The sequence below is a fragment of the Hyperoodon ampullatus genome (assembly GCF_949752795.1).
Source record: "Hyperoodon ampullatus genome assembly, chromosome: 1".
NCBI classification, from domain to species: domain Eukaryota; kingdom Metazoa; phylum Chordata; class Mammalia; order Artiodactyla; family Ziphiidae; genus Hyperoodon; species Hyperoodon ampullatus.
This window is the reverse complement of record NC_136914.1, coordinates 90064865-90089500: the sequence shown is the minus strand read 5'-3', so window position 1 is coordinate 90089500 and position 24636 is coordinate 90064865. Positions and strand designations below refer to the sequence as shown.

The 24636-nt window shown below is 39.6% G+C and overlaps 1 protein-coding gene across 2 annotated transcripts in view; it reads left to right on the top strand.

Annotated features, from left to right (window-relative positions):
• The window catches only part of CORIN (corin, serine peptidase), a 180578-nt gene that overhangs the window by 13778 nt on the left and 142164 nt on the right, over nt 1-24636 (top strand). For both annotated transcript variants that reach the window (XM_079713916.1, XM_079713915.1), the window contains exon 2: nt 8922-9103. In XM_079713916.1, coding sequence (XP_079570042.1) covers nt 8922-9103 — 182 coding nt within the window. The remainder of the gene's footprint in view (nt 1-8921; nt 9104-24636) is intronic.

Genomic DNA, 24636 nt, shown 5'->3' with positions numbered 1-24636 from the left:
GCCCTGGTAAGTATGCCAAGTATTAATGAGAATGAGGATCTTGCTGGGTAGAAGGGTATGGAATTTTATATTCTCTTTCAGGGGCGGTTGTGTGGTTTTACATTATTCACACTCATCTTTTTATTATTATTATTATTTTTTATTTTTTTTACATCTTTATTGGAGTATAATTGCTTTACAATGGTGTGTTAGTTTCTGCTTTATAACAAAGTGAATCAGTTATACATATACATATATCCCCATATCTCTTCCCTCTTGAGTCTCCCTCCCTCCCACCCTCCCTATCCCACCCCTCTAGGTGGTCACAAGGCATCAAGCTGATCTCCCTGTGCTATGCGGCTGCTTCCCACTAGCTATTGTACGTTTGGTAGTCACATTCATCTTAATTCAAGCTGTGTTTATTTGTTGTTATTTCCTCAAGTTTCTCTATTTTAAGGGTGACATCTTACTATTGACATATAAGCGAGACACTTAATCTGTAGGGTTTTTATCCGTAGCAGTTTTACCGAGATTTTGCCTTTACGTGGGAATTATTTCAAGATTCAACAGTGTAGAATTTGCTGACCTGATAGGGAGGGGATCATGTGAGCAGGGATGGAGCGAGCTATTGTACAAACCGTTAAGTTGAGAATTAAGTAGTGACAGTTCTGCTCCCAACTTTGCTTCTGACAGCTTTGTTCCAAGCAGGCCACCAAATTATCCTCTGCATGTGATTCTTTTATTTCTCAAACAAATATTTATGGAGTGCCTACTGTATACACTAAAGATAGGACAGCAAACAAAATAGACAAGAATCCTTTACTTCATGAACCATATATTATTTTGGAGGGAGATAGGCAATAAGCAAACAGATTAAAACTTTTTTTAATCATAATAATAGTGTATCAGACAGTGATAAGTACAATGGAAAAATTCCAAAAAGAATTGAAGAGCTTTGGGAGAGTATGGGTATGGTGGCAAGGGATGCAATTTTAAGCAAAATGTTGTTCAGGAAAATCTCACTGAGAAGGTTACATTTGATCCATGAACATATGGGAATCCAGGAAGTGAGAGAGACCCGGACATACTGACTGTCCTGTGATATCTGCTGGAAGTGAGAAAGAGGGCATGATGGAATCAGTCCTGCAAGCAGATACTGTTGGCAAGGATGTGAGTGTTGGGGGGTAGACATATGGTGAGGTGGAGAGTCTTGCTAGGCATGTGTACAGCTTGGGAGCTCCCTTTCAGCTTCTGACATCAGTTTATTCAACAAAGGTGTTAGGAAAGTTATCAATTTATTCCTTTAGCAAATATTTATTGGCACCTACAATGTACCAGGTGCATTGTCTGATGCTAGGGATGCTTCAATGAATAAAACACAGTTCTGCCTTCAAGGGACTCAGCATAATAGGGCACAAGACATGAAAACAATTACACTGCTGTCCAAAGTGATCAGTTTAAAAGGTATGGGGGGAAACGCAGAGAAGGAGGGACTCTTTGCATTTGGCAATATTAGGAAGGCTGTTCCCAGTGAAGAAGTAACAGCTGAATTTGATTTTGGAGGATACATAGAAGTTTGCCATGTGGGCAAGGTGGAGAAAGCAGGCAGCCTAAATCTGTCGTATATTAGGGGAACTACAACCAGTTTAATTTTATGAGAACATAAAATGGGGAGAGAATAAATGAATTTGAGGGACTTTGGGGAAGTAAAATTAACAGTACTTAGTAATTAATTGCATATGAATGGTGAGGCTGAGGGTGAAACAAAGGTTTTTAGGCTTGCGGACTTGGGTAGATGGTATTACCACCAAGAAGGAGGGCTGGTGGTAGTGGGAGATAGGGGGTTAATATTGACATAATGTCTTCATCTGGTCCAAGAAGTGCATGACCGTAATTTTCCTTCCAGTGGAGGTAAAAACAGCTTCCCTTCTAGAGGAGATGACGTGATTTATACTTTCATCCAGTGGTATGCTGGTAAACTGGCTCCCTGAAAAACAAAACAAATGATTTGTAGCATTTGCTGATTTCTGCGGTGTAAACACTCCTACCAGATTTCAAGCTAATAATAGTTGAACAGTCTCCTCCCACAGCACTGCGTTTTGTCCCCTGACAAGTATTTGTTGAGCTCCCGTTGGTGTGAGGCATGCAGTCATGTGCTGGCTCTTTCTCCTTTACTTCTCCTTATCCACTTCCCACCCTCCTCCAGCCCACTCTTCCCCACAGGTTGGTTTCAACAGTGGCTACTTTCTAGCTTCCTGTGGGGCTCAGCCAATGGGAGCCACCAACAGGACATCAGAGTGTGGGAAGAGAGGCAGGCTGGGTCATGATCCCCTAGTTTCTTCTTTACCAGGTTACACAGTTTGGAGTTGCCTGAATCCCACTGTGGGAGGCTCTGGCTCCTATCAGGCAGCCTTCTGCATACAGCTCTTTCTGAGTCCCAAGAACTGCTCCTTCCCTTGTCCGTTGAATCTGGGAGGCTAACGGCAACCTGTCCCCACATGCTGCACTACCCCTGTTTATTTTTTCTAAACCTTGCCAGTACCTTCATAAGTGACCTTTTCATTAAATACTCTGCAGTAATCCTACTTCAGTGAGTCATTTCTTTCCTGCTGGAACCATGGCTATTACAAATGAAGATGACGAAAAACTCTGGTTTTGAAAGAGTTTCAGACCAGTGACTAAAAAATAACTTGACTTCTCCCATGATTTCTCTTCTGGTGTGAGACAATGACTCATATAAGTGTTCACTAGCACAGTTTTCTATCCCCATGTCTAATGAAGCTGGGAACCAAGGTAATCTCTTCCCTACTCCTTTCGTACCCCAACTAAGCCATACCTCTTGTGAGGTCTCTTGAGGCCACCAGAGAGTGCAGACATAGGAGGCTGATGCCGTTGGCCCATCACAGAGAAAACAAGTCATCTGTTGTTTTTTGTGTTTGCCAGCAGTGGTGACGAATTCGTGCTCCTGTATGATTTGTGGATTTATGCTCCTGTGTTATCTGTGACGTCTGTTTGTGAGAAGAGGTCAGCTAGGTGAGACATTCTGGAGCACTGGGCTGGCGTCGTAGCATCTGGCTATGAGATCTTTTTAAGTTTCAATTTCCTTGCATGTAAAAGGAGGAAACAGTAGTACATTATCTTGCAAGACCCTTCCATTGTTAACATTCTCTTCACAACTAAGGTCTGCAGCTCTGGGTGTTCCCAGTGACTATGACTTTGTGAGCACTGTTCACTGAACAGCTTGGCCTAACAAAGACAAATTTACGACTTTCTTTTAAAAAAAAAGATTATGTAAGTCTCATCAATAAATAATACATCTAACTCAGTAACATGCCTCTTACCAAGTGATATATCAAAGAAAAGTGTATTAGTTACCTATTGCTACGTAACAAATTTCCACAGATGTGGCAGCTTAAAACAGCACCCAACTATTATCTCAGTTTCTGTGGATCTGGAACCTGGGAGTGTCTTATCTGGGTCCTCTGTTTCAGGGTCTGTCATATGGGTGCATTCATGGTGCTGGCCAGGTCTCGGGTCTTATCTGAAGGCTTGCCTAGGAAAGGATCCACTTCCAGGCTCATGTGATTGTTGGAAGAATTTCAGTTCCTTAGGGGTGGAGGGCCTCAGTTCCTAGCTGGCTGTTGGCCAGAGGCCAGGCTCAAGTCCTTGCCATGTAGACCTACCCAGCATTGGCATCTTGCTTCATGAGAACTGGTAAGGGAGAGCATCTGCTAGTGAGAGAGGAGTCACAGTCTTATGTACCCTAATGATGGAAGTGACATCCCATTACCTTCTGTTGGTTGTAAGCAAGTCACTAGGCCAGCTCACACTCAAGGGGAGGAGGTTACACAGGGCATGAATAGCAGGAGGTGGGGTCATTGGGGGCCATCTTAAAGCCTGCCTGTCACAAAAATTCTTCCCCCTCCCCACCCCATGGAAGAAGGGTTTTAAATCCTGAGCTTCTCTGATATACTTAAAGGTTAGTTTGTCAGAAATAAAAAGTGACAACTAAATGCAGTGTAGGATCCTAAATGGAGATCTTGGTGATGTTTGAATAGGGTCCTTACTTTAGTACCAGTGTTAATTTCCTGGTTCTGATAATTACACTGTAGTTATGTAAGATGTTTGCTTTAGGGGAGCCTGGATAAAGGCTATATGGAAACTTTCTGTATTGTTTTTAATAACTTTTCTGTAAGTCTCTAAAAGTAGTTTAAAGTAAAAAGTTAGATAAATTTAGCTACAGGGATATATTGCACAACATGGGAAATATAGCAAATATTTTATAATAACTATAAATGGAGTATAACCTTTAAAATTGTGAATCACTATATTGTACACCTGTAACTTACATAAAATTATACATCAACTGTACTTCAATAAAAAAAGTTAGAAAAAAGTGATTTAGAAAACAAAAATCCATTAGCTATTATATAAGCCTACTGTGTGGCTGTAGCTTATTCAATAATTTTAACTTTATGTCTTTATCAGAACTGTTTTGCTGATAAAAATGTATACATTTGTGGGGGAGGGGAATGGGGAGATGTTGGTCAAAGGGTACAATAAAGAAAAAATCTAATTTTTTGTAAATAAATATAGAAATTTTAGTAGATAAATTTGCTTAAAATTGTATACGTAAAAATGTAAAATAGATAGCTAGTGGGAAGCAGCCGCATAGCACAGGGAGATCAGCTTGGTGCTCTGTGACCACCTAGAGGGTTGGGATAGGGAGGGTGGGAGGGAGGGAGAAGCAAGAGGGAGGAGATATGGGGATGTATGTATACCTATAGCTGATTCACTTTGTTATACAGCAGAAACTAACACACCATTATAAAGCAATTATACTCCAATAAAGATGTGAAAAAAATAACCTTAAAATAAACATCTTTGTCTACAAAAAAAAATTATATAGGTAAAATCTACAATTTTTTTGTAGATAAATAATTTGAGTAGCCTTCCTAGTGAAAATCCCCTAGAAACCTCACTATTACTGTATAATAGAATTCTTGATATTTGTTTGTATTTGTTTCAACACATACTTACAGAAGTGAGGAAAGCATTTTCTGCTTAAGCTTGAGTTGAAATGTTGTAGGGACTTTTGCACAACCCCAAATGCACTTCACACATCACTTAAAGTAACCATCTTTCCTAAAATAGTACCCTGGTAGCCCAGTCTGGCCCCTCCACTGTGCTGAGCACTGTTTTCAGATGTCAGTCTGCTTGTTGCTTGGATATCAGCACTTATATTTCAAAATAGTGTGGTCTGTCTCACGGCACTGTTCCATGTGATGAAAAGCAAAATGCTTCAGTCCTTCGTAGGCGCTTGAATTTCATGCAAAGCAAGAACAAATGGCTCTTCATCCTGCTCAGTGTTTGAAAGAGCTGCTGGTTATTAATACTGTATCAGTATTTCACATGTCCTCGTCTAGCAGTTTAAAGCCTATGGGTCTCGGTTGGTTACACCTCTTTAAGAGAGCTATTTGGAAACACTCTAGACATTTTTCTTAGGCCCTATTTTTAGAATGGAAAGCCTAATAGTATTTTAATGTCTCTCTATATTCCCAGAACAAGTCTCGAGAAAAAAAATGTTACCTTTTGAAATTTAGCAAAGCTGGTGGGATTATCTCCACTCCTCTGAGAAGCATTGTGTTAAGGAATGAATTTTGATTTACAGAATGTTAGTGGTAAAAGGACCATGAAAGATCAGCTCTTTCAAACCCCTCACTTTTCAAATGAGGAAGCTGAGTCTTGGTGTGAGTGAACTGTTGGCGCAAGATCAGACAGTGAGAAGTGGCCAGTGTGAAAAGTTTAGGGGGACAGCTTATGCTTTATGGCAGAAAATAACTCTGATAAGAGTCAATGACAAGAAGTCAGCTTCTGAATTAAAGACTCAGCTTTAGAACATGAAAACAGTCTGCTGGGCCCCTGCATGAACCTTCATTGCTCTTACCATAGAAGATTCTGAGAGATGTGGAGTGATCAAAGAATATGTGTGTTCAGAGTGAGGAATGATCCAGGAATCACTTGGGAGAGTTGGGCCTCAAGTGTTCCTCAGCCTCACTGTGACTCCCCCATCCGACAGTGTTGGATGAATTTTTCCCTCTGTAAATGGCCCCTGGAATTCCAACAATGAGAGATTCCTTTGCTCCAGCAAGCAATCTTCTAATGATGACAAAAACCTCTGGGAGGGTTAAGTGTCCATCTATTATTATGTATTACGTACTGTGTTATCTTCCTCTCTTTTCTTTGAAAGTCTCATTGTGATCAGCTCACTTGGGGAACGTAGTTTTGATTGTAGGAAGGGAAGAAAATGTTGAGGAGAAAGTAATGCTCTTGTGGAGGTGGCTGTCCAGGTGGGGTGCTGGAGTGGGGTTGGACAGGGTGCTGTCAGTACACAGGTCAGGGACTAGGTGGCAAGGAAGAATGCTGAAGCCAAGCCTAGCTTATTTTGTAGCTTTCTTGTGGGCTGTCTCACACCTGGAAAAGAAAGAGAAATGCCTTCACCCTTTCCTAGTGTTCCTTAGCTCCTTAGGCAAATACCGACTCATTGAAGGTTAACTAGGAGTTTGTAGAGTGAAGGGAGAACCCAACCACTGTGTGTATGGTTGGTCCACGGGAAAGTACATATCAAGTTTTGAACTAACCTTGAGCTATGCTTTTGGAGCATACATTCCTAAAGTAAGGACTCACATGTAATAGAGTAGTTAATAGTCCTTGAATCAGTCTGCCTGGGTTCAAGTGCTGGCTGTGATACTCACTACCTCAGTGATCATGGACAAGTCTCTTATATTTCCTGTGCTTCAGTTTCCTTTTGTGTGTATTAGGGATGATATTAATGGTATCTATGGTACAGTACAGTACTATGGTGCTGTAGTGAGAAATAAATGAGTTAATGTATGTGTAGTAGAACTTAGAGCCTAGTGAAGTATAAGTATTTGCATAGGAATTCTGTGTTCTCCACATTCCTCAACCATGATCCCCAGTTTCATTTGAGAAAATATAGTCTCTAACATCTTTGGAATAAGATCTAGGAAAGGAAATCTTTAAAAAAAATGTTATTTAAGCGATACTTTCTGTCCTATGAATATCTAATATATTTCCTGAATGGCAGTCAGGTGTCCTCTTTTTTTTTATTTTTTTTAAAGAAGATGTTGGGGGTAGGAGTTTATTAATTAATTAATTTATTTTGGCTGTGTTGGGTCTTCGTTTCTGTGTTAGGGCTTTCTCTAGTTGTGGCAAGCGGGGGCCACTCTTCATCGTGGTGCGCGGGCCTCTCACTATCGCGGCCTCTCTTGTTGCGGAGCACAGGCTCCCGACGCGCAGGCTCGGTAGTTGTGGCTCACGGGCCTAGTTGCTCCGCGGCATGTGGGATCCTCCCAGACCAGGGCTCGAACCCGTGTCCCCTGCATCGGCAGGCAGATTCTCAACCACTGCACCACCAGGGAAGCCCCCACGTGTCCTCTTTACACTGAAACACTTGCCTGGACTAATTCATATCTTATGTTCTAAAGAGAATTCTTTCAAATGCAGAACATCTTTCCACATCTTCGCTAACAAATTCAGCTACATGTTAATGTAGTCATGTGACTATCAGGATTCTAAAAGATACCCAGTTTTAAGGCAAGTTTCTGAGAAGGTCAAAAGTGTTTGTATCTGAATGTAACTGTTGAGTACCCCTTTCTTACATTTTTATATATAACAAGATCTCACTCTCAAGATTCTTTCACAGACTCAATCACTTCTATTTTAACTCAGTGACTGGCGCATTCCATTATGTTTCTGTGATCTATAGAAATTTGAATGGAGAATTATAATTATGCTTTAAAGTTCTTAAAGCCTAATTATTAGATCGTTATATGAGAATAGATGATATGCAACAGTAGATAAAGTGTGGATTGAAAGTTAAAACATCTGGATTCTCTTCCCGCTTCTTCCATTAGGAAGCTATGTGTGTCTCAGAATCTCCCTGAACTTACCTTAAGTGGAGGATTTGAATGAGGTGTTGTTTAAGGTTTCTTACAGATCTGATACTGTATGATTCTGCAATAGCTTATTGACCCTACATTTGTGAAGTGTGTGCTTTGCTTTGACTGACATGTATATTTTCTTTCCCAGTTTTCTTAAAATCGTTTGAGATGCCTTTGCTAGATGACCAGCCAGGGTGAGAGATGCAGTCTCTAGCTGCAAAGTAGAAAAAGCCACCAGGGTCTGCAAGAGAACAAGTCCATGGCCTTGACATTGCAGCATCCCTGTCCCCAGACACAGAGCCGCGGATCCAGGAGTGTTTGATTGAATGTCAGATGAATAAAGACAAACTCCAGGGCATCATTACTTTACTGCTAATGGACAGTTGTTTGTGTTTTTCTATTTTGCAGAAGATAACATAGAAATGAAAAGATAAATAACTGTACAAGTTTTCAGAGTTGCCATTTGTTTGTATAATATTTTCTTTTCCAGGGAGGCAGTGGAGGCTAAGGAACAGCTTTATCTCTGGCTGCCTCTCAGAGGTACTTTGAATTTCTCAAAGGGATGATAAAGAAATGAGATTAACCTATTTTGTGACCTACTTCTGCCTTTCCATTTTGGGGGCATTCATTTCCATGTTAACTTACTCCTTTTGATAGTAAATTAGAGCTCTGTTTTGGTTGACAGGTTTACTTTAGCACAAGAAATCTCAAAAAAAAAAAATCATTTGGGATAAATGCTTCCACAAGAGACAGTTAGATCATGTGTTATGGAACTGGCTTATTACCTCTAGAATCATGACAGTAGGGTGGCTGAAATCCTTGTTATAGTGTTGAAGGCAGAAGTTCAAGTTGTTGACTGTAGTAAATATAAATTAAGATAATATTGCAGCACTGGTGGCCAACTTTTCTTTAGCTTAATTATTATTTTGAGAAATAGTCTGTAAAAACATTAATTTTCACCTTTCTCTTTTCTTCTAGTCATGGACTCCTGCCCTGTAGGTCCTTCTGCGAGTCTGCAAAAGAGGGCTGTGAATCAGTCCTGGGGATGGTGAATGCCTCCTGGCCCGATTTCCTCAAATGCTTCCAGTTTAGAAACCAAAGTGAAAACAACAGTGTCAGCAGGATTTGCTTCTCACCACAGCAGGAGAAAGAAAAGCAATGTAGGTGTCTGCATTTTGTTGCATTTTAAAAAGTTTTTTATTGAAGTATACCGTCCATGAAAGGAAGTATACAAATAATGTGTACAGTACAACAAATTTTAACAAAGTGACCAGACCCATTTAACCAGCACCCAGATCAAGAAATAGAATATTAACAGCATCCCAGAAACACAAGCCCCCTCCCAGTGACCTGGTCCTCCCAAAAGAGACCTCTATGCAGACTTCTATCAGCTTAGGTAATTCTGCCAATTCTGAACTTGATATCAATGGAATCGTACAGTATGCATGCCTTTTGTGTTGAACTTCATTTGCTCAACATTATGTTTGAGAGATTCACTGTATTTTCGTCTTCTTGTGGTTCATTCATTCTCATTTTTATGGTATTCTAATATATTTTCCATCACAGTATATTTTTCTGTTCTACTGTTGATAGACATTTGAGTTGTTTCCAGCTACTGTGAATGGTGATGCTGTGACTATTCTTGTACATGTCTTTGATGGAACATGGTTATGTATTTGTTCAGCAAAAAAGTTTTTTAAAGTGGTTGTTTCAATTTATACCTCTCCCAGCTGTGGGTGAAAGTTGCAGTTGCTTCAGATCCTCCCCAGCACTTGGTATTGCCAGTCTTTTTCATTTTAGCGATTCTGATGATAGTATTGAGGTATCTCTTTGTGGTTTTAAGTTGAACTTTCCTAATGAATTGGATTGAATTTTCAAAATGTTTTGGTTACTTAAATATCCTTTTTTGTGAAGCGCCTGTCAAAATATTTTGCCCATTTTTGATTGGGTAGTCTGTCTTTTTATTCTCGATTTGTGGTTCTTTAGGCATTCTGGATATAAGTCATCTGTTGGATATATGTACTGTCTGTGTGGCTTGCCTTTCCTTTCTTTTGTTATGTCTATTATGGAATAGAAGTTTTAATTTTAATGGGTCTACATTATCCAGTTTTTCTGATCCTCAGTTTTCTAGACTCTCCTGGTACATTATGTAAGAACCTCTTTCTAAATTATGAGGAAGGCCCTTTGGCTTTCACACATGAGTTACAGTTGCCTGGAGCTTTGAGTTATTTTTTTCTAGGAAACTGAGCTTGGCTGAAAGCCATCCAATTCATTGTCCTTATAGTTACTTCTCAAACACTTGGTAAATTACCCCATTCAGTGCCTTCCTTTCCATAGGTGGACTATTCCAATTCACCTCTGTTAAGGGTTTTAGCAATTGGACCACCCCCTTATACCAGGGAATGTCTATCTCTACCTTCCATCAATGATGGCAACTTTGCTGCCATCCCAGCAGTGAGTAATCCAGATCAATAACCCCATCATATCACCTGCTTTCTTGGACCACTTCTGCAGCTGTCACAAGCAGGGTCTTCCAGAAGCAGCCACTGAGATGGGGTTTGTTGTACAGGGTATTTATTAAGTATCAGCACTTGTAAAGGAGGGAGAGAAAGCAGGATTGGGTAGAGGTAGAAGTTGAAATGTTATCCAGGTACACTGAAGCTTGGCTAAATCCATGGGGATCTCTGGGACACATATGGCCTGAGGGAGTTGTTCCATGTTGGGTCCAGACAGCCAGGTCTTTATATCCCCACAATCAGCCACTGGTTGTGGTCCTTCCTGGGAAGGGTGTGCCCTTGGGTGAGGCAGCTCTCTGCAGTTGAGGCTAAACTTGAAGGATCTAAAGGCTGTTGGCTGACATCAGGGGGCGACAGGGCAGGCACGTAGAGTGGGAACAGACCACCTTGATCCAGTCAGAGACTGAGCTGATTTTGCTTGTTGTTTATAAGGCAGTGTTGGTAAGGCTCCATCTCCCTCTGGTTTGTTTCCATTCTGAGGGTGCACTTCTCCAGTGAGCCTTATGAGAAACCAAGGTGTTTACTGCATTCTGCTCTTCCTTGGCAGTCCCTAGTTGTAATGTTTTTCTTCTAAGAATAAGATTGCTGGATTTCCACTTGGCTTTGCAGAGGTTTTCTGCCTCTTTAGCTTCTTGATCTTTTTTTTTTTTTAAGGAATTTTGCCCTTTAAAAAAATATTTATTTATTTATTTATTTATGGCTGTGTTTGCTCCTCATCTCTGTGCGAGGGCTTTCTCTAGTTGCGGCAAGTGGGGGCCACTCTTCATCGCGGTGCGCGGGCCTCTCACTATCGCGGCCTCTCTTGTTGCGGAGCACAGGCTCCAGACGCGCAGGCTCAGTAATTGTGGCTTACGGGGCCAGCTGCTCAGCGGCATGTGGGATCCTCCCAGACCATGGCTCGAACCCGTGTCCCCTGCATTGGCAGGCAGATTCTCAACCACTGTGCCACCAGGGAAGCCCAGCTTCTTGCTCTTTACCACACATGCCTTGAGGGAAAGTCCTTCCATGTGATAGGCCCACTTCTCTGTGTCTCCTTTCCCACTATGTCCTTGGCACATTAATACCCTGCTCCTCTGGCAGCACCAAAACTCTTATTTTTGTCTCTCCACCCCCATGGGATTGCCAAAAGCTCTACTGGCTTCTCTCCCTCTTTGCAGTGGCCCTGTGTCCAGGTTCTCAGTTTCTAGCACCATGCCAAGAATTGGCAAGATCCAAGGGGAAAAAGCATCCATAGAATGTGGACTGTTTGTTCTACAGTTGTCTTCTCCCTGGGATCTCAGCCACTTACTTCCTGATGGTCTCATCAGCTATCAGAGGCCTTTGAACAGATGTTTCTTGTGCTTTATCTGGCTTTTCTAGTTTTACTTGATGGGGCGGGTTGCACTGACTTATCACAGGTTACTACATCCTAGCCAAAAGTAGAAGTTTGTTTAATTTCTTTTTCACACACTGTTTAGTGGAGGTCTGCTGCTAAATTACGATTCCCTCCAAAAGACTGTATATAGCACTAAGCCACCAGAAGAATGAGTGAGTGCATCTGAAAGAGAAGCCCCTTGATTCTTTTCTTTTTCAGCTACGTTTGCCCCTGTTTTGATAAGAACACTTTATTAGTGCTCATTTGGAAAATGTTGCCTGTTGATACAGGATTTAAGAATCCACTGAGAAAATTTGAAAATAAAAAACATCATCAGTATTCCTTAACACGATGGTCCAAAAGTATCAGTTCTTAAAGATCAAAGTAACATCAGTATTCTTTAACAGCTCCAGGTGAAATGCCACCTCACATAGGTTCCCCAAATATCAGAAGATAGTACAAATCTTCTGATCTTGGAAAAGATTGATGACTTTGGAACAGATCTTGGAAGATTGATGAAACATTTATATTAAAAGAACTTATGTTTTAAGAGAACAGAAATTTCCTAAGTACACTCATCTGAGATTCTCTATTTGTCAGTCTTTTTTTAATAATTCTTGATTGTACTATTTTTTCACATGTAGAATTAATTCTCTGAAAATGGGTCTGATAATTGGTGTTTGATGCAATATTTTCCTAGAATTTGAAATAATTTTTATGTCTCATGCTTGATGGATAAACAGGATGCTAACCATCATAGATGTATTCATAGGTCATGTGCTAGGGAGAAAGCTACTGTTAGCTGTGATCTTTGTGTAAGCATAAGAATATAGTTTCTAGAGACTTCCCTGGTAGCCCAGTGGTTAACACTCTGTGCTTCCACTGCAGGGGGCACGGGTTTGATCCCTGGTCAGGGAACTAAGATCCTACATGCCACACAGCACAGCCAAAAAGAATATATATATATATATATATATATATATATATATTTATAATATCATCTTAATCATATAAGGGTTTATGCTGTAGGGCCTGTTATGAATATAACTAATGAAGTCCTTTTCTCCTTTTTTCATTTATTCAGTAAATATTCATTGAGTACCTACTCAGTTCTCAGCATTATTCCAAGTAATCTGAAAAAATTAATTACAGTGACCATAATATTGGTTTACATCCATCTAGTGCGGTGGTTCTCAACCAGAGATGATTTTGCAGCCTCCACCTGGAAACATTTGGCAATGTCTATAAACATTTTGGTTGTCACAACTCTGGGGACAGAAAGAGTTGCTACTGGCATTTAGCAGGTAGAGACCCACCATGCTGTTAAACATCCTGCAATGCACAAGGCAGCTTCCCACAGCAAAAATCTATGTGGTCCCAAATGTCAATAGTGCTGCTTTTGAGAAACCCTGGTTTGGGCTTGATGCTTTGCAAGGTACTTTCTAGTAGTAGTAATAATAATAATAATAGTAATAGCTATCATGCTTCCTACCTGTAAGGAGTGTTAAACCTAATCTGGTATACCTGTATGTGAGAAACAATGTAAAAAAGAACATTAGTGACTCCATGTAAACATGCTGTCAGACAGAAACTATAGAGAAACACGTTAAATGTCAATGGAGCAGAAGTGGAGTCAATCACATAACGGAGTTCTGGATGTGTAAAAGAGGAAGGGTCCCACTTGGCACAGAGGAAGCGAAGAGGTGTTCTGGGATAGGCATTCAGCACTGTGAACCTGTGTTGGGTGACAGGTGCCAACTTAGCCCGTGAAACAAATGATGATTAAAAGTTGACTCCCATCTTAGTCTTCTCCTTCCAGCTTGTCAAACCATTTTCCCCAAGAAAACAGTAACCCCCTTTTACATTATGGACCCCATTCTCCTTTCCAAAGTGCTTTCACAGCTGTTAGCTCACTTTGCTTCCAGAGTAAATCTCTGAGGTATTATCATCTTCATTTTATAAATTAGGAAACTGAGGTTCAGGAAGATAATTCCAAAGTTGTTTTAAATCAGCCCCCCTGGCTCTGTCTTCATCCTGGGACCATCCTGGGATTCAGTTATTAATCCTTGAATGCTACCCTCTGTTACAGCCCCCTTCTCACAAGAGTTTTCAAAATGTCTTTTCAGACTGAGTCAAGCCAAAACTCACAACTTGTAACAGCTGCTTTTCCCAGTGCACAGCTCTGTAAATTCAATTCATCTTCTCATAGTATCTTTTAAATCAGTCATAACTCCAAAGATATTTTGTTTTCATACAGAAGGATACCCAGTTGTCTTATCCTTTCTATCTTATATTGATGCCAGCTCCTGTAAAGTAAATAATGTGCTAATGTGATAGTGCTGTGGGAACTATTCTTCAGAGGTTTTTAAAATAAACATTTGTGTAGGTTTCCATAGTTGAGTTGTGAGAACTCAGAGGGCTAAAAGTCAAGGTCCATCAGTCATTCTGAGCTTTCTGACTAATCCTTTACCTTGTCTGAAATCGTATATGGAAAGTAGTTATGAAATAGTTTTTCTGTGGGTCTAAAGAGATCTTTGCTGCCATGAAAGAAACTTCAGCTATTCACATTCTTTCATTTTCCTCTTCCTTTTCCTAGTATCTTATTTGCTTTCCTAGCTTTGGTTGCTGAGAGCAACCACTTCAGTGCATTAGCAGCAAAATTGTAGTCTCAAGATCTTGGTAAAATATATACTCTGAATTTCTCCTACTGAATTGTGAATTCACTCGGGAAAATTATTCAATACTCTTTCTTTGAGGTACTTAGTATCGATATTTTGCCAGAGATAGATGATTATAGATAGCATGGTGCAGTTACTAAAAACTAGCCATGCACTTTTCATTCCAATGAACAGTCAAATATAATGAGGTTTTCCTAGAACTTCCAATTTCCCAACATGTATAATTTTAAATTATTTAAAATTTAAATTATAAAAACATTTTCTTTCTTCCATATGTAGATGCTTCTTTTAAGGGCACCAAACTTAGATCTGAAGACTTGTTTTTCAAGCCCTGGCTATTTTATTTAATAACTGTGTGGTCTTCAGCAAGTTTCTTAAACCCTTTTTGCTTCTCTTTCCTCAGTTTTACAATAGGAATAATAATACCTGGGGGCAGGGGTAGAACAGTTTTATGGGGTAAATGAGGTAAAGTATTTGAAAGAATTTTGGAAGCCATAATGCATTATGCAAATGTAAGTGCTTCCATCCAACAGACATTTAGAAGCATGTTCTATGGACCACCTAGTTGACCAGGAACTGGAAAGGGAAGATGGCATGCATATGTTTAAAGTGCTCATAGGTCAGTGGAGAGATAGACAGATAAGCACAGAGGCAGAGCCTGAGACAAGGATTTGAGCACAAATCTTATATTTGGGAAAGGCATGGAAGAGTGGAGGAGTGGGATGGTGGTTCAGGGAAAGGATGGTGGCCACTAAAGGTAAAGTGAATCCAGCTACCATCGTGGGTAACTGGAGCTTAATTTCACAGGCAAATCTGGGAAATAGTGCATAACATATGACTCAGAACTACCCCACTGGAGGGGTGAGGTAGCTGGGGGATGCCCTTCCTTCCTTTAGCCTTTGAAACTGATAGGATCTACTATAGCCCATAAGTACTATGTTCTACAGGAGCAGAGACATGGGATTGTGCAGGAGGAAATACAAAACTTGGCTGCGCCCTGCAGTGGAAGGCTTTCATCCTTGGTGATTTCTCCTTCATCTATAGCACGCTCTTTTCTTTTGGTTTCTAAAACACTGCTCTGTTTTGGTCAACTTTCTACCACTCTGACCACACTCTAGTCTATCCTTTTCTTCTACTGACCCCTTAAATATTGGTATTCCACAGGATTCTAGTCTCAACCCTCTTTCTTCAACATACTATACATTTTCTCTGGGAAACCTCATACTTGATTGTGGCCATGTAAGTACTGACGACTCTTTTTTTTTTTTTTTTTTTAGTACTGATGACTCTTAAATCTGTATTTCATCCCCAATTTTATTGCACTTCCCTGAGCTTCCGACTCATATTCCGAAGTCCTTGCTCCAAACTCTCAAGCAAAGCTACTATTTTCCAGGTCTCCAGGGATTGTCATGAATGTTGCTGAATTCCATGGGAAGTTCTCAGTTTTCCCCTGACTGTACATCCTGCAGCATTTGCCACATTTAATCACTCCCTCCTCCCAAGATAAACTCTCTAGGCTTCCAGGTAGGTCTTCCTTCTACTTTGGCCACTTATTTTCAGCCTCGTTTGATGTTTCCTCCTCGTATCTCTCTAAAAGGTGATGTGCCCCAGGGCTCAGTCCTTGGATCACTCCTCTTTTTGGTGACCTAATTTAGGCTCATGACTTGAGATACCACCAGGCACTGACATCTACCAACCTGCGTCTCAAGCCTGCACAGCCTCTGAACTCTGGACTTGCATACACACGTATGCTTGTGGTACCCACACACACGCACACACACCACCTTCTAGTTATTTCCACTTGAGTGTCTACAAGGTGTGTCAAGCATAACAGGTACTACCCCGGTATTGCCCCACACCTGCTCCTCTCCCAGCCCTCCCCACCTTAGTAAATAACAACTTCATTCTTCTGGTTGCTCCAGCCAAAGACCTTGGGTTGTCCTTTACTCTTCTTTTTCTCTCCCATACCATATCTGATCTGTCAGAAACCTTACCGTCTCTACTGTCAAAGCATACGCATAATCCAGCCAGTGCTCACCACCTCCACAGCCACTACCCGGCTCAAGTCACCTCAACTCCTGCCTGGATTATCCTTCCAGCTCCTTATTAGCAACCTTGCTGCATCCCTCTGCCCCGGCAGGCTATTCTCCATAGAGAAGCAAAAGGGATCTTTTAAATGTTCACATCTCTCCTCTCCAAGTTTTTCCATCTCCCTCAGTATAAAAGCCATCATCCTTACAACCTTCAGGGCCCTCAATCAGTATCATTGCATCACACGACTCCAGGGGAGGATCAGTCACACAGAATTCAAGGTAAACAACCTCCTGGAGTTGTACAACTGCCCTACATTATCTGGCCCCCATCACCTCTCTGACTTCTCTCTGATAACTTGCCTTTTAGCTCTTAAGGCTCCTGCTACTCTGCCTGCTTTGCTCTTCCCCCGGAGATCCCCTCTCAGTTCTTTTAAGCACCTGTCTGTTGGGCTGTAACATAGGGCATGTTAGGGACAGTGGCCAAAGATGAGGGAAGGAAGAGAAACTATGTGAGTAATGGTTATCATTATTGTTGTGGTTATTTGGGCAGTGATAGAGCTGAAGACTTGGAAGAATTCTTAATAAACTGCATGATCAACTTGTCTGGTACTTGAATTTCATTTGGCTGTGAATTGACACTTGAAGGTTTTAAAAATCATTTAATGTCCCTAATAACTTCTTTCCATCTGTGAACTGTGAGAAATGCTCATCTTGTGGATTTCCAATGTTTTTCTGTGAGAGCCACAGCCTTGTTTTCACTTCGCTCTGCCACATGCCTAGCATAAAGAAGCAGTGCCAAATAAAACAGATTTCTTGTTGAGCCTAAATACTACCTGTTCTCTTTGGGCTCAGTAGTTTCTTGTTTATAGATCATTTGAGATTAGGTTTCTATTTTCTGCCAGATACTGCTTTGGTTGCGGTGGCACAGTGGTTCCTAAAACTGAAATATAGAGGTGTCCTTTCCTCACCTGCATTCATTCATTCTTTCTCTCTTTTCAAGTTAGCTGCATGGCTTAGAGGTTGAGAACTCAGAAACCCAACATCACAGGTTGATCCCTGTGCATCTTACAGAATATTATTTCGTTCAGTGGCTGGAGACCAAGGGCATTCACGTTTTGTTCAGTATTGTGCCTTGCAATCAGAAATTCACATTGGTGGTCTTACTGATTACAATAAAATGCAGGAATTTTTAGCAACAAAGCAAAAGTCTGATTTTTTCAATTTTTGTAACTATAAACTCATAGCTCTAGGCCTATTTTGGTCAATAAGCAGTCTGACCACTCCAACAAGAATGCCAATAAGTCACATCCTGAACAATTCAAAACATCATCTATTTTAATTCTATATTCAACTTTATATCCCCATGGTGGTCAATTTAATCATAGCAGATACATCTTTGTAGAACCAGGTAGTTGGTTTTTTGTTTGTTTGTTTTTTTAAGAAAACTGCCTTTATTGTATTAGTAGTTGGAAAAATTAACTGGTACAAAAAAAGAGTTTAGTCAGCTGGAGAGGAGAGGGAAACCGAGGGCGACCCAAGGGAACCGGTGAGTCCTCTGGGAGGGAACCTGGATACAGTAAGAAAGAGCACTGTGAACTAGAGCCAGACCCTGCCGTCCAGGTGAGATAGGTTATGCCACCTTCTGAAGTGTCTAAGTTCCTCAGGCATAAAATGAACCTCCTATTTACTTAGCCCAGCTCTGAGCAAGGGTGTACTGGAATAAGTGGGGCCGAAAAAGGGTGACATGACCATTTTTTATCAGAGAAACTGACAAAACAGGAATTTAAAAAATGAATTTTCCATCTGACTTAATTTTCAAATGCGCTTTCTTTTTAAAAAAACAAAAAACAATACACTTTCTGTGGGGATGACAAATATCAGTATTTGGAAATCCAATTGTGCAAACCATACCACATCTAGTCTGGTGTAGATATATTTATTTTTGGTAACATACATTAAGCGGCACTAAATACACTGGTTGGGTTTTTTTTCACATAATAAAAATATTACCTTAGTTCTGCTTCATATTTGTCTCCAAAAATTCCCAAGATTGGATATTACCTATGTCCTTTTGGTGGACATAACTCCTTAAGCTTAATTAGTTCTCCTTGAAATTGAGCTACAGTGATGTGGCAATTTCCTGGTAATTCAGATATCCTAGAGTTTGAACTCTACACTCTGGGCCACCCACTGAAACTAATGCGTGATTCAGAATTATCTCATCAAAGTCTGAATCTCTTCTGAAATTGTGACTACATTGTGCCAAATAGCATCACGATCTTCATAACTTAAATTCCATTGAGCTCAGCAATTGGGAAGTAATTGCGATCTCCATTTTCATCTGCTCAATCCATATGTTTATTTTGTGTCTGAAACCCTGTGCACATTTAAACAAAATGAGCAAAATTCTTATTGAGGAAGCGGTGTAACATAGTATTTAGAGGTATGGTCTTCCAAATATTTTTGCTTGTGTAACCCTAAAAGCACTTTGAAAAGTTATATACCCCTCTCACAATGTTATCAATAAGTTAATATCTTTTAAAATTTAAATAATGAATGTAAATAGTTGACAAAGAACACGAGCTAAAGAATATTATAACAATCGACATTTTATTTTATTTTTTAACATCTTTATTGGCATATAGTTGCTTTACAATGTTGTGTTAGTTTCTGCTGTTGTACAACAGAGTGAATCAGCTATATGTATACATATATCCCCATATACCCTCCCTCTTGCATCTCCCTCCCACCCTCTCTATCCCACCCCTCTAGGTGGTCACAAAGCACTGAGCTGATCTCCCTATGTGATGCAGCTGCTTCCCACTAGCTATCTGTTTCACATTTGGTAGTGTATATATGTCAATGCCACTCTCTCACTTCGTCCCAGCTTACCCTTCCCCCTCCCCATGTCCTCAAGTCCATTCTCTATGTCTGCGTCTTTATTCCTGTCCTGCCCCTAGGTTCATCAGACCATTTTTTTTTTAGATTCCATATATATGTGTTAGAATACGGTATTTGTTTTTCTCTTTCTGATTTACTTCACTCTGTATGACAGACTCTAGGTCCATCCTGCTCACTAAAAATAACTCAATTTCGTTCCTTTTTATGGCTGAGTAATATTCCATTGTATATACGTGCCACATCTTCTTTATCCATTAATCTGGCGATGGACAGTTAAGTTACTTCTATGTCCTGGCTATTTTAAATAGTGCTGCAATGAACATTGGGATACATGAATCTTTTTGAATTATGGTTTTCTCAGGGTATATGCCCAATAGTGGGATTGCTGGGTCATATGGTAGTTCTATTTTTAGTTTTTTAAGGAACTTACATTCTGTTCTCCATAGTGGCTGTATCAATTTACATTCCCACCAACAGTGCAAGAGGGTTTCCTTTTCTTCACACCCTCTCCAGCATTTATTGTTTGTAGATTTTTTTGATGATGGCCATTCTGACTGGCATGAGGTGATACCTCATTGTAGTTTTGATTTTCATTTCTCTAATGATTAATGATGTTGAGTACCCTTTCATGTGTTTGTTGGCACTCTTATATCTTCTTTGGAGAAATGTCTATTTAGGTCTTCTTCCCATTTTTGGATTGGGTTGTTGTTTTGATATTGAGCTGCATGAGCTGCTTGTATATTTTGGAGATTAATCCTTTGTCAGTTGTTTCATTTGCAAATATTTTCTCCCATTCTGTGGGTTGTCCTCTTGTCTTGTTTATGGTTTCCTTTGCTGTGCAAAAGGCTTTAACTTTCATTAGGTCCCATGTGTTTATTTTTGTTTTTATTTCCATTTCTCTAGGAGGTGGATCAAAAAGGATCATACTGTGATTTATGTTATAGAGTGTTCTGCCTATGTTTTCCTCTAAGAGTTTTATAGTGTCTGGCTTTACATTTAGGTCTTTAATCCATTTTGAGTTTATTTTTGTGTATGGTATTAGGAAGTGTTCTAATTTCATTCTTTCACATGTAGCTGTCCAGTTTTCCCAGCACCACTTATTGAAGAGGCTGTCTTTTCTCCATTGTATATTATTGCCTCCTTTATAAAAAATAAGGTGACCATATGTGCGTGGGTTTATCCCTGGCCTTTCTATCCTGTTCCATTGATATATCTTTCTGTTTTTGTGCCAGTACCATATTGTCTTGATTACTGTAGCTTTGTAGTATAGTCTGAATTCAGGGAGTCTGATTCCTCCAGCTACGTTTTTCTTTCTCAAGATTGCTTTGGCTATTTGGGGTCTTTTGTGTTTCCATACAAATCGTGAAATTTTTTGTTCTATTTGTGTGAAAAATGCCAATGATAGTTTGATAGAGATTTCATTGAAGCTGTGGATTGCTTTGGGTAGTAGTCAGTTTCACAGTGTTGATTCTTTCAATCCAAGAACACGGTATATCTCTCCATCTGTTTGTATCATCTTTAATTTCTTTCATCAGTGTCTTATAGTTTTCTGCATACAGGTCTTTTGTCACCTTAGGTAGGTTTATTCCTAGTTATTTTATTCTTTTTCTTGCAGTGGTAAATGGGAGTGTTTCCTTAATTTCTCTCTCAGATTTTTCACCATTAGTATATAGGAATGCAAGAGATTTCTGTGCATTAATTTTGTATCCTGCTACTTTACCAGATTCATTGTTAGCTCCAGTAGTTTTCTAGTAGCATCTTTAGGATTCTCTATGTATATATCATGTCATCTGCAAAGAGTGACAGCTTTACTTCTTCTCTTATGATTTCAATTCCTTTTATTTCTTTCTCTTCACTGATTGCTGTGGGTAGAACTTCCAAAACTATGTTGAATAATAGTTGTGAGAGTGGGCAGCCTTATCTTGTTCCTGATCTTAGTGGAAATGGTTTCAGTTTTTCACCATTGAGAACCAGGTTGGCTGTGGGTTTGTCATATATGGCCTTTATTATGTTGAGGTAAGTTCCCTCTATGCCTACTTCCTGGAGAGTTTTTATCATAAATGAGTGTTGCATTTTGTCGAAAGCTTTTTCTGCATCTATTGAGATGATCATATGGTTTTTCTCCTTCAATTTGTTAATATGGTGTATCACATTGATTGATTTGCATGTATTGAAGAATCCTTGCATTCCTGGGATAAACCCCACTTGATCATGGTGTATGATCCTTTTAATGTGCTGTTGGATTCTGTTTGCTAGAATTTTGTTGAGGATTTTTGCATCTACATTTATCAGTGATATTGGCTTGTAGTTTTCTTTCTTTGTGACATCTTTTTTTGGTTTTGGTATCAGGGTGATGGTGGCTTCGTAGAATGAGTTTGGGAGTGTTCCTCCCTCTGCTATATTTTGGAAGAGTTTGAGAAGGATAGGTGTTTGCTCTTCTCTATATGTTTGGTAGAATTCACCTGTGAAGCCATCTGGTACTGGGCTTTTGTTTTTTGGAAGACTTTTAATCACAATTTCAATTTCATTACTGTGATTGGTCTGTTCATATTTTCTGTTTCTTCCTGGTTCAGTCTTGGAAGGTTGTGCTTTTCTAAGAATTTGTCCATTTCTTCCAGGTTGTCCATTTCATTGGCATATAGTTGCTTGCACTAATCCCTCATGATTCTTTGTATTTCTCCAGTGTCAGTTGTTACTTCTTTTTCATTTTTAATGCTGGTGATTTGAGTCTTCTCCCTTTTTTTCTTGATGACTCTGGCTAGTGATTTATCATTTTGTTTATCTTCTCAAAGAACCAACTTTTAGTCTTATTGATCTTTGCTGTCATTTCCTACATTTCTTTTTCATTTAGTTCTGATGTGATCTTTATGATTTCTTTCCTTCTGCTAATTTTGGGGTTTTTTTTTACTTTCTCTAATTGCTTTAGGTGTAAGTTTAGGTTGTTTATTTGAGATGTTTCTTGTTTCCTGAGGGAGGATTGTATTGCCATGAACTTCCCTGTTAAAACTGCTTTTGCTGCATCCCATAGGTTTTGGGTCATCGTGTTTTAATTTTTATTTGTTTCTAGATGTTTTTTGATTTCCTCTTTGATTTCTTCAGTGATCTCTTGGTTATTTAGTAGAGTATTGTTTAGCCTCCATGTGTTTGTATTTTTTACAGTTTTTTTCCCTGTAATTGATACCTAGTCTCATAGCATTGTGGTCAGAAAAGATACTAGATACGATTTCAGTTTTCTTAAATTTACCAAGGCTTGATTTGTAACCCAAGATATCATGTATGGTGGAGAATGTTCCATGAGCACTTGAGAAGAAAGTGTATTCTGTTGTTTTTGAATGGAATGTCCTATAAATATCAATTAAGTCCATCTGTTTAATGTGTCATTTAAAGCTTGTGTTTCCTTGTTCATTTTCATTTTGGATGATCTGTCCATTGGTGAAAGTGGGGTGTTAAAGTCCCCTACTATTATTGTGTTACTGTTGATTTCCCCTTTTATGGCTGTTAGAATTTGCCTTATGTATTGAAGTGCTCCTATGTTGGGTGCATAAATATTTACAACTCTTATATCTTCTTGGATTGATCCCTTGATCATATGTAGTGTCCTTCTTTGTCTCTTGTAATAGTCTTTATTTTAAAGTCTATTTTGTCTGTTATGAGAATTGCTACTCCAGCTTTCTTTTGATTTCCATTTGTGTGGAATATCTTTTTCCATCCCCTCACTTTCAGTCTGTATGTGTCCCTAGGTATGAAGTGGGTCTCTGGTAGACAGCATATATACGGGTCTTGTTTTTGTATCCATTCAGCCAGTCTATGTCTTTTGGTTGGAGCATTTAATTCATTTACATTTAAGGTAATTATCGATATGTACGTTCCTATTACCATTTTCTCAATTGTTTTGGGTTTGTTATTGTAGGTTTTTTCCTTCTCTTGTGTTTCCTGCCTAGAGAAGTTCCTTTAGCATTTGTTGTATAGCTGGTTTGGTGGTGCTGAATTCTTTTAGCTTTTGCGCGTCTGTAAAGGTTTTAATTTCTCTGTCAAATCTGAATGAGATCTTTCCTGCGCGAGTAATCTTGGTTGTAGGTTTTTCCCTTTCATTACTTTAAATATGTCCTGCCACTCCCTTCTGGTTTGCAGAGTTTCTGCTGAAAGTTCAGCTCTTAACCTTATGGGGATTCCCTTGTATGTTATTTGTTGCTTTTCCCTTGCTGCTTTTGTATGTAATTTTTGATAGTTTGATTAATATGCATCTTGGCATGTTTCTCCTTGGATTTATCCTGTATGGGACTCTCTGTGCTTCCTGGACTTGATTGACTATTTCCTTTCCCATATTAGGGAAGTTTTCAATTATAATCTCTTCAGATATTTTCTCAGACCCTTTCTTTTTATCTTCTTCTTCTGGCATCCCTATAATTCGAATGTTGGTGCATTTAACGTTGTTCCAGAGGTCTCTGAGACTATCCTCAGTTCTTTTCATTCTTTTCATTCTTTTTCTGTATTCTGCTCTGCGGTAGTTATTTCCAATATTTTATCTTCCAGGTCACTTATCCGTTCTTCTGCCTCAGTTATTCTGCTATTGATTCCTTCTAGAGAATTTTTCATTTCATTTATTGTGTTGTTCATCATTGTTTGTTTGCTCTTTAGTTCTTCTAGGTCCTTGTTAAATGTTTCTTGTATTTTCTCCATTCTATTTCCAAGATTTTGGATCATCTTTACTATCATTACTCTGAATTCTTTTTCGGGTAGACTGCCTATTTCCTCTTCATTTGTTTGGTCTGGTGGGTTTTTACCTTGCTCTTTCTTCTGCTGTGTATTTTTCTGTCTTCTCATTTTGCTTAACTTACTGTGTTTGGGGTCTCCTTTTCACATGCTGCAGGTTCGTAGTTCCTGTTGTTTTTGGTGTCTACCCCCAGTGGGTAAGGTTGGTTCAGTGGGTTGTGTCGGCTTCCTAGTGGAAGGGACTGGTGCCTGTGTTCTGATGGATGAGGCTGGATCTTGTCTTTTTGGTGGGCAGGACTGTGTCCGGCAGTGTGTTTTGGGGTGTCTGTGCCCTTATTATGATTTTGGGCAGCCTCTCTGCTAATGGTGGAGTTGTGATCCTGTCTTCCTTGTTGTTTGGCATAGGATGTCCAGCACTGTAGCTTGCTGGTAATTTAGTTGATCTGGGTCTTAGTGTTGAGGTGGAGATCTCTGGGACAGCTTTTGCCATTTGATATT